Raw genomic sequence first — 10,943 nt, 5'->3', positions numbered from 1 at the left:
TTTTTTTTTCTGATCCATGAACAGGGAATGTTTTTCCATTTCTTGGTGTCTTCTTCAATATCTTTCATAAGTTTTCTATAGTTTTCATCATATAGGTCTTTTATGTCCTTGGTATTTTATGGTTTTTCATGCAATCGTGAATGGGATCAGTTTCTTGATTTCTCTTTCAGCTGCTTCATTTTTGGTGTATAGGAATGCAACTGATTTCTGTACATTGATTTTGTACCCTGCAACTTTACTGAATTCATTGATCAGTTCTAAAAGGATTCTGCTGGAGTCTGCCAGGTTTTCCATGTAGAGTATCATGTCATCTGCAAAAAGTGAAAGTTTGACTTCTTCTTTGCCAATTCTGATGCAAACAAAATCATGAATGAAAAAGGATCTATTACAACCAATCCCTTAGGAACACAATCATCAGAGATTACTATGAAACTGGACAACCTAGAAGAAATGGACAAATTCCTAAATGCACATGCACTACCAAAATTCAAAAAGAAGAGATAGAAAGCATGAATAGATTAATAATCAGTGAAGAAATTGATTCCGTTATCAAGAATCTCCCAATGAATAAGAGCCCAGGGCCAGATGGCTTCCCAGGGGAATTCTACCAGACATTTAAAGCAGAGCTCATACTCATTCTTCTCAAACTATTCCAAAAAATTGAAATAGAAGGAAAACTTCCAAACTCATTCTACGAAGTCAGCATCACCTTGATACCCAAACCAGACAGAGACCCAGCAAAAAAAGAGAACTACAGGCCAATATCCTTAATGAATACAGATGCAAAAATACTCAACAAGCTACTGGCAAATTGAATTCAACAGCATATAAAAAACTATCTATCATGATCAAGTAGGATTCATTCCTGGGTTATAGGGCTGCTTCAATATTTGCAAATCCATCAATGCGATACATCACATTAACTAAAGAAAAGATAAAAACCATATGATCCTGTCAATAGATGCAGAAAAAGCATTTGACAAAATACAGCACCTTTTCTTCATAAAAGTCCTTGAGAAAGTCGGAATAGAAGGAACTTACCTAAACATTATAAAAGCAGTTTATGAAAAGCCCACCGCTAATATCATCCTCAATGGGGAAAAACTGAGCGATTTCCCCCTGAGATCAGAAGCACAGCAGAGGTGTCCACTCTCACCACTGTTGTTTAACATAGTGCTGGAAGTCCTAGCATCAGCAATCAGACAACAAAAGGAAATAAAAGGTATCTTTGCATTCTTAACGGTGCATTGTCTGATATGTAGAAGGGCTCAACAATATCTATTGAATGAATGTTGAATTAATTAACTGATAGCTTAGAGTTCTCCATTTTTATACTTTGTGATCTTTAAAATCCCTAAATATATTTTGTTCTCTTGCCAGGGTTAAAACTCATATGTTGCTTCTCTACCCACTTGCACAGACTTGTAAGGTCTTTTTTAATCCCATCTGTGTGTTTCTGCATCAGCTGGAAGCATTTAATGTCTCCTAAACTTGGAAATCTCATGTGAGCTTTTTCTTCTGGTGCATTTTAAAAAGGATATTAAAAAAGTAACAATTCCCAGGGAGCTGAATTCTTTATAATCCTCTGTCCAGAGAAATCCCTAATTGACCCTACCATTTAATTATTTTGACCTGATTTAAAATTTTAGGATAAATGAACAGCTTATGAATCTTTGAACCCATGGTGTCATCAGCTACCACAAAACAACCACAGTCACCACCACAACCTTTAGAAGGATGGCATTCATTAGTCCCCCTCTTATCTGTGTGCTTGTCAACTATATTAAATTTATCCTTTGGGATGTCCTTTAGGAGAAATGATCTTGCCTTCTTAATTTCTTTTACTTAAACTCTGGAATGTGCCTTTTTTGCCTCCACTTGTGCCCATAATATGTTATTTTTGTTATGTTCACTGAACCTGTCCTTTATCACAGATTTATCAGCTTGGTATTTGGTATATCAGTTCTCATTAAGGATTTGGTAATTAATTGCCTTGGGTAGAGTTGACAAAACATAGGCTCAAAATCCAAAATATATTAAAATTTTTTGCATTCCAAAGTTCCTATAGCATTAAAGTTACCACAATTAACAGTGAGCTATACATAGCCATTATCAGAGTAAAAGAAATAATACTTTAAACTTTATTTTTCTTTGTAGATGTATGTTCACCATTCAGAAACTCCCTACACATTGATCTTGCCATTCTGAATAGAGCACTATAATACATAGGTCACTTCAGAGGGAATTATGTAATTAATTTTAATTATACTCTAATATATAGAGGATTTTCTTCAGCTCCTTCTGAATATTTATACGTTTTATTGTTATACCTCTGAAGAGTGTACATTCTATCTAAATAGTAAATTATTTATCCTCCATGTCACACTGAAATAAATGTAGGTAGTACTATAAAATTGTGGGAAATATGAAAGTCATTCACAGCATCACAGGACAAAAACAGTACCCCAGGTTTGATAAGTTTTAGGAAGATTATTTTAGGAATATTTTCAGAAGAAGAGTTCTGTACTCATTTCATAATTCTCTACTTCTATTCAACTAATTTCATTTCTCTCTTTTTTAAAAAACTACATTCTATTTCTGATGTGCTACTTACTCAATCTCATAAGAGGGTTGGCAGAAGTATCATTACTCCATCTTTACAGATGGAAAAACAGACACTGAAAGAGTAGAAGACTTACCCAGATCACAGTGCTAATGACAGAGCTGGAACTAGAACCTAGACCAGAAATACAAGGAGGAAATCAGAGCAAGCTGAGAAAACTACAAAGTGTCTTGTCTTGGGTAATTAGTGAGTATGAACAGTGAGTTGACAGCTACTACTAACTGTCCTCCCTACCGTCTTGTAAAGAAGTTAATCTCCCCTAAAGCCTGCATGAAGTCACAGACAGCCTTTATTTTCAGAAAGGAAGGAACTAAAAATACAGTATCACAGCCATTTATTAACCTCAGGCAACATTATCCTGAGGTAACAGAGTGTTGTGAAAAAAACATGGGATTTGCAATCCGAAGACTTAGGTTTGGATCTCAGTTATTTTGCTAGCCTCTTAATCTTCTTACGTTAAGTACCTATTTAGTTAAAATGGGGTCAATAATACCAGCCTTACTGCCTCAAACGGTATTGTGATGATCAATAAGATACTATGTAGAGTACTTTATAAACTATGCCATTATATAAGTACAAGACCTTGTCCTTGTATAGCAAATAAAGGAAACCCTTCTCGTGTAGGAAAGAGTATAACATAGTCATTAGGATTGTGGCTTAGAAGTCACACTGGCTTAGGTTACAATACAAGAAATGCCACATTCTAGCTCCATAACTTGGCTCAGGAACTTAGTCTTTCTAAACCTCAGTTCTCTTACCTTTAAAATGGGAAATGATATCTATCATGGGGTTTTATAAAGATTATATGAAATATTGTATGTGGAATGCATAAGATATTGTTAAGGTCTCTTGAATTAATTTTCCTTTTTTAATTTTTTAATGTTTATTCTTTGAGAGAGAGAGAGAGAGAGAGAGAGAGAGAGAAAGAGAGAGGGCACAAACAGAGAAGGGGCAGAGAGAGGGAGACACAGAATCTGAAGCAGGCTCCAGGCTCCACACTGTCAGCACAGCGCCCAATGCTGGGCTTGAACTCATGAACTGCGAGATCATGACCTGAGTGGAAGTTGGACGCTTACCCTACCGAGCAACCCAAGGGCCCCTGAATTAGTTTTCTATTTTTATATGCACACACTTTAATAGTGAGTGATAGGACAAACAAAATATTATTTGATGGATACAACATACATACACTTAACTTTCATATTAAGGTCAGTTAAGGCTGATAGAAAAGCTGGCCCAGGAAGAGAAGAGGAAGGCAGGGGTTACCACTAGTCCCAAGTTAAGAGTCATAAGCCCCCTAGTTCAGTACACAGACCTTGTGTTCAAATCCCAGTCCTGTCATTTATCCCCAATAACCTCCTGTTCCCTACCTGTAACGGTGAGAGTGACCAACATATACTGAGACTTACTAGGTGCTGGGTTATTTTTCTAAGCACACTATTTTTTATTTATTTTTTTAATTTAATTTTTTTAATTTAAATTTTAGTTAACATACAGTAAAATATTGGTTTCAGGAGTAGAACTCACTGACTCATCACTGACATACAACACCCAGTGCTCTTCCCAACAAGTGCACTCCTTAATACCCATCACCAATCTAGCCCATCTCCCACTCATCTCTCTCAATCAACCGTCAGTTTTTCTCTGTAGTTGAGTCTCTTGTGGTTTGTTTTTCTCTCTTTTCTTTCCCCCCCTCACCTTCTGCTATGTTTATATGTTTTGTTTCTTAAGTTCCACATATTAGTGAAATTTTATGGTATTTGTCTTTTTCTGATTGATTTATTTTGTTTAGCATAATATACTCTAGCTTTATCCACATCATTGCAAGTGGCAGGATTTCATTCTTTTTGATGGCTGAGTAATACACACACACACACACACACACACACACACACATCACATCACATTTTATTTATTTTTTTGTCAGTCAATGAACATTTGGGCTTTGTCCATAGTTTGGCTATTGTTGATAATACTGCTACAAACATTGGGGTACTAAAACAAACTTTTAATTTATATTAATAATTTTAGATTTCCAGAAAAGTTGTAAAGATAGTACATTCTCATCCACCTTCCCCCTGATTTCCTTTGTTGTTAATATCTTACATTTGCCACTTATGAACAAACAAACATTGAACAACAGGCTTTATTTGAACTTTACAAAAATTTCCATGAATGTCCTCTTTCTCTTCCAGGATCCAATCCAGGGTACCACATTGCATTTAGTTGTCATGCATGTCTCCCCTGTATCCTTTTGTATGTGACAATTTATCAGTCTCATCCTTTTTCATGACTTTAACAGTCTTGAGGAATATTGGCAAGGTATCATAGAGGATGTTCCCCAATCTGGTTTTATTTATTGTTTTTCTCATCATTAGGCTGGAGCTGTGCACTTTGGGAGCAAATACCAGTGAGGTGAAGTGCTGTTCTTGTCACAGTATGTCAAGGGGTACATGATACTCATCTGATATTACTGATGATGTTAACCTTCATCACTTGCCTAATGTAGTGTTTGCCAGGTTTTTTTCATGGCATTTTGAGCTGGTTTTGATCAGCTATCACTTATATTAGACTTTCTCTTTCCTGTTCTTCTCACTGTTTGGAACGCTTTTCATTTTTATTTACTTCAAATGTCATTTTCAGAAATATCTTCTCTGACCATTCAAGCTAAAGCAGTCTCTATGACATTTCACTTTTGGGTTTTCTTCATAGCATTTGTCATTGCATGAAATTGTCTTATGCATTTGTTTACCTTGTTTATTGTTTGCTGATTGTCCCCCATCCCCTCAAACATGAACATAAGCTTCAGGAAAACAAGATCCTTGTAGGATTGTTCATCTCTGTACACTTGATATCTAGCACCACGGCTAGAATATACTAAGTGCTCAATAACTATTTTTTCGAATAAATGTCAAAGAAAAAAAGATCTAGGATTAAATTATTTATAAGTATTTCTTAAAAAGAATGAAAAATAGGTGAATGGTAGGAGGTTCAATTTAATATTCTTAACTGGAACCGTTTAGTTTTAATAAAAAGGTTAAATGCAATCATGAGCATCTATGGAAATAGGTAATCAACATCCTTGTAATTCAGGCTCTCTTATAATGCACTTAATAATGTGAATGCCAGAGTATTTTTCTGACTTATAAGCAAGATATGACTGACAAATGTAAGATCTACTTACTTATTATACATCTGCATCATTTGTGACCTTTATTTGCTAATTGGCTCTGCTTTCCTGTTGTAGAATTCTTAACAGAATATGAAGGAGTGTAGAAATAATTGATGCCCTTGATTTTAACTTATACCTGACTTCTTAGCATCCATTATTTTTTCATTTATATTGACAGAGAAGTGGAGCATTTTTGCATAAATCTTTCTTTTATAACCCATTGTAAGGAAATTCTCTTCTTATGTGTTTCTTTAGGACTTAAAATCTCCAAATCAGAGGGATGAGATTGCAGGTGCCCGGGCCTCACTGAAGGAGAACTCCCCGCTCTTGCATTCAATTTGTTCAGCTTGTTTGGAACATTCTGATGTTGCTTCCCTCAAAGCCAGCAAGGACACAGTTTGTAAAGAAATTCACAATGCCCTCAATGTAATTTCAAATGCTTCACAAGGCATCCAGAATATGGTTGCCCAACCGGAATCTAAGGCAGCAACCCTGGGAAGTGCCCTTGATGAGCTTGAGGTAAGTGCAGAGAGAAGTAAAATGCGATTTGATGTATCCCAATATAAAATAAACAGACTTGGTTTTCAGATCTGTGTTGGAGTTTGGACTATGAGTAAATAAAAATCCAATTACTTAGTCTCTATCATTGCCTTGTATCTTCCAATGAATTGATTGGCAGGAAAATATTCTATCAGTAGACTTCTGATTCTTTTACATTTCTTCCAAATTTAAAGGGACATTGTTGATTATTTTGAAATGATGATTTTAGTTTACATGGATCAGTTTATGAAATGTAGGATTTATTAATTCCACAAATAGTTATTACTGGAACTTTCTTTGTGCTTGGGATATAATAGAGCACTGCCCCCATGTAGCTTACATGTATTAGTTTAACCGAAGAATATAAACAAAAAACAAAAACAATGAACATTGTAGATAAATAAATAGAATGTTACATTGAGAAAGTGAGGTGACTTGAAGGCTTGAAGGAGATTAGATAATTGGGTAGATGGAGATCTAGAACCAAGGTTTAAAAGTATGTCCTCATTGTTTAAGGACAGCACGGAAATGAGTGCCTGAGTGGGGAAATAGGAGGATGAGTCAGAGCTGAACTGAGGAGACCCCATGGGGCAGGTTATGGAGGACTGTGTGGGTTGTTAGAGGTTCTGGCTTTTACTTCAAGTTAAATGGGAGCTGCTGTAAAGTTTTAAGCAGAGGTATGACACTGGAGTCTTAAAAGGACTACATTGGCTATTTGCAGAGCATAGACTGAAGGAGAACAAAAGGAGAAGGTGAAAAACCAGGCAGAAAACGATGATAGAAAACAGGTTCCATCCTTATATTTTACATACACCACCTCATTCCACCTCGCGATTTAGTTTGGACCAAGGTGGCCTCAGTAATTATGAAGGCTAACTTTTGTAAGTGAAGCCAACTGGATTTGACAGAACTGATGTGGGATGTGAGAGAAAGGGAGGAGTTATAGCTGATCTTTCAGGCTGGATCTTCCCAAAGCACACACTGAACAGAGTTTGGGATGCAGGTATTGTTAGGAATTAACTTGTGTGAAGGGAAGATGGAGGGAGCAAGATTCAGCAGAGGAGGAATTCTACCTGTGGGCATAGACCAGTCAGCAGAGAGCTCTAGAAGAAAGGTTACCCCTTGTCAGGCAGAAATAGCCAGGCTTTTTTTTTCCTCCATTGGTTGATGGATGCAGGTCATCCTGCCTTGGGAAGAATATAGGAAGAGTATGATGTCCAGGCACAGAGAAGAGGGAACAGCCCGCTGCATCTGAGGCAGACTCTGTGGGAACTGACAGCTGGGGGCCACCTGCTGGCCTTACTCCCCACAGTTCACAGCCTGGCAATAAGTCCTACTCAGAAGAGAGATATGAACAGTACACCTCTCTGTCTACCACGAATAGTCTTAAGGTTGTGTTTTGTTTTGTTTTTTGTTTTTCTTCTTTGGCAGCTTGAAAGATGAAGTTTTCATTAACCACAATGGGGAACACTGGGTAAAGCCAGTTTTGAGAGGAAGATCAGAAACTCATTTTCAGTTTAGTTCGAGATATTTATCAGACATTCAAATATGATGTCAAGATCATTAGCTATGCAAGTCAGACATGCAGTTGCTTGATGGGAGGCAACACAGTGTAGTTCTAAAAGATAAAGGTTTTAGAGCCCGGATGCCAGGGTCCCTCTCTCAGCTATGGAGTTATTGCCCATGTGACCTCAGGAAAGTTACTTAAAATTTTTTTTTTAATGTTTAGTTCCTTTTGAGAGAGAGAGAGACAGAGACAGAGACAGAGAGAGGCAGACTACAAGCAGGGGAGGGGCAGACAGAGGGAGAGGCAGAGTCTGAAGCAGGGTCCAGGCTGAGCTGTCAGCACAGAACCTGACAAGGGCCTTAAACCCATGAACTGTGAGGTCATGACCTGAACTGAAGTCAGATGCTTAACTGACCGAGCCACCTAAGCACCCCATGACCTTAGGAAAGTTACTTAATTCTCAGTTTTCTCATCTCTAAAATGGGAATAACAACAGGGTCCACATTGTAGTTTTGTCAGAATCAGTGAATAATAATACATGTAAAATGCTTAGAGGAGTGACTGGCACATAATAAGTGCTCAGTAAATATTAACTTTCATTATCATTAGTGGAGATGACTATTTGGAGGCAAATTTTTCCACAATGAAATCGATGCAATTAAAATTACTAAAGTTTTACTGGTAATTTAAAATATAAACTAAATACATATAATTCCTATTATTGTTCTTAACATTATTACTTTCATGACAAACTTATCAAGAAAATATAATTTATTTAAATTTAGAGTAACCTTTATGCTTTTCCTACAGTTAGATGTCTTTAAATTTTTAATCTGACATTATTAAATCCTTATTTTTGGCATCCATGTAAAAATTTATTAAGTTTATAATAATTAGCATCTATGTGAAAATTTTAGAAACCAAGTGAGATAGAAAATTAGTGGTATCTCTTTGACAGTACCCCATCATCTAATTTTTTTCCATCTGTCAATAAACTTGTCTACTAGATGCATGTGTTCTCTTCATAGTAAGATTGAAACTCCTTGTTTTCAAGGGCAAGACTGTGTTTCTTACTAATTTTATACCAGTGATGCTAGCAGAATGCTAGGTCCCCCATACATTAATATTTAACTTTTCTTCATAGCTAAACACTTATCATAAACATATTACTTAATTATTATAGTATCCCTATAAGATAAATACCTTGATTTTTGTTTTACAGAAAATAAAACTGAGACTTAGAGAAGTTATATAACTTGCTCAAATCAGAAAACTAGTGAGTGGTAGTGTCTAGGAAATGATCTAGTCTTTCTGATTTCTGAAGTTATTTAAGTTCTGTGCTGTATTCTCACAGATACAACTTAACATGATTAATTATGCTAAGAGTCTTAATCTGTATGAACCATCAGAGAAATTATAAATGTAACCAAGTCCAAAAGATGGAATACTTTTTTAGTGAAAAGGGCTTCATACCTGAGTCACTTAAGTAGAATTAGTCTATATTTGGAGCATAGCTGGTATGGTGAGGGGAAATTACCTAAAGTGGTCTGATAGGACTGTGTACCACATTTTTCACAGTACTAAGCAGAATGTGTCAGGGGATAAGATGTCCAGTTTATCCCAGATACTCATTCTATATTCTTAGGATTATAGAAGAAGACAGAAGATTTCCAAATTGTTCCTTCTTTTGGGACTTCTTCTCCTTTCTCTATTTAGTTGAAAGTGTGAAAATGGCTGCTATAGTCAATATACGGCAATGATTAGAGAGAAGGGGAAAGAGTGTGTGTCGTGTGGGGAGGGTGTAGCTTTGATGGGAGTGGGAATAGATATAGTGATAGAGTCTTCTTTTTCTCAAGATAAATGGCTGACTCATTTCTGAACAAGGCAGGAGAAAGATATCTCCCAGAAATCCTAGTACTGTCTTAACCTTTGAAATCAGTTCCAGTTAATGCTAGGGATGCACAAACCAGGACAAAATGCCTGAATTATATATATATTACATATATAACATATAACATATTATATATATATCTTACAAATAGCTGCTGAGGCTCTCTGAACCAGATAAGGCAGAATTTATTGAGCAATTTAGCTTTTTAAAATGGTTCTGTAAATTAAATGGTTACATTTTTCTTTATTTACACGAAGCTGTATTGGTAAAGGATCCAAAATAACCTTTGCTCTATCTTGCTTCTGCAAAAATAATACTATGAAATAAACGGATGTAGTAAATACTCTGTTGGGAGTAAGTCTCATTAAATGTTTATAGTGTGGAAATGTATCAGAGTGCTTATTCAACAACGACGATGTCAAAGCTTTGTTAAATCTTTCATTCTGCTTCATGGCTGGTTGTGGATATGAAACCTGAGATTTGTTGCTAGAGGAGAACATAGAAGTTGAATTAGAATACTGTACAGGCTAAATTAATTGATATCTTGGAGAGCCTGATGTGAATCATAAAGTATTTTTTTCACATTTGTGACTGAATAAGAGTTCAGAAGTGTCAAACTGTAGATTGACAGAATTTTGGCAGTATCTTTAAGGAAGAAACTTTGCCAGTGAAAATTGCTTTGAAACTCCAAGTCCATTAAGACATTTTCTTTTTAAAAATTAAAAAATATTAATTAAAACATGTTTATATATATATATTTGTTTTTTTATTTAGTTTGAGAGATAGAAAGAGCATGAGTGGGGTAGAGCAGAGAGAGACAGAGAGAATTCCAAGCATGCTCTGTGCTATTAGGGCAGAGTCTCATGTGGGGCTCGAACTCATGAACTGTGAGATCATGACCTGAGCAGATATCAAGAGTCAGACCCTTTTATTTCTTTTGACACTTTGTCATCTGCAGCATATTCAAAATGTAAATCAAGAAGATGTGGTATATATACACAATGGAGTACTACATGGCAATGAGAAAGAATGAAATATGGCCATTTGTAGGAAAGTGGATGGACCTTGAGGGTGTCATGCTAAGCGAAATAAGTCAGGCAGAGAAGGACAGATACCATATGTTCGCACTCATAGGTCTAACAGAAAACTTTCAGAATGATCTAGCTTCAAGAAAAGCAAGCAGTTAGTAGTGCTTAAGAAAAATTGATTC

General features: G+C 36.0%; 1 protein-coding gene across 2 annotated transcripts in view; it reads left to right on the top strand.

The window, feature by feature from the left end:
* The window catches only part of CTNNA3 (catenin alpha 3), a 1,635,386-nt gene that overhangs the window by 376,008 nt on the left and 1,248,435 nt on the right, over nt 1–10,943 (top strand). For both annotated transcript variants that reach the window (XM_029931758.1, XM_029931757.1), the window contains exon 6: nt 6,051–6,314. In XM_029931758.1, the coding sequence (XP_029787618.1) occupies nt 6,051–6,314 (264 nt within the window). The remainder of the gene's footprint in view (nt 1–6,050; nt 6,315–10,943) is intronic.

This window comes from Suricata suricatta, chromosome 2, assembly GCF_006229205.1.
Source record: "Suricata suricatta isolate VVHF042 chromosome 2, meerkat_22Aug2017_6uvM2_HiC, whole genome shotgun sequence".
Classification (NCBI taxonomy): Eukaryota; Metazoa; Chordata; class Mammalia; order Carnivora; family Herpestidae; genus Suricata; species Suricata suricatta.
Note: the sequence above shows the minus strand (reverse complement) of the source record. Positions and strands in the feature narration are given on the sequence as shown.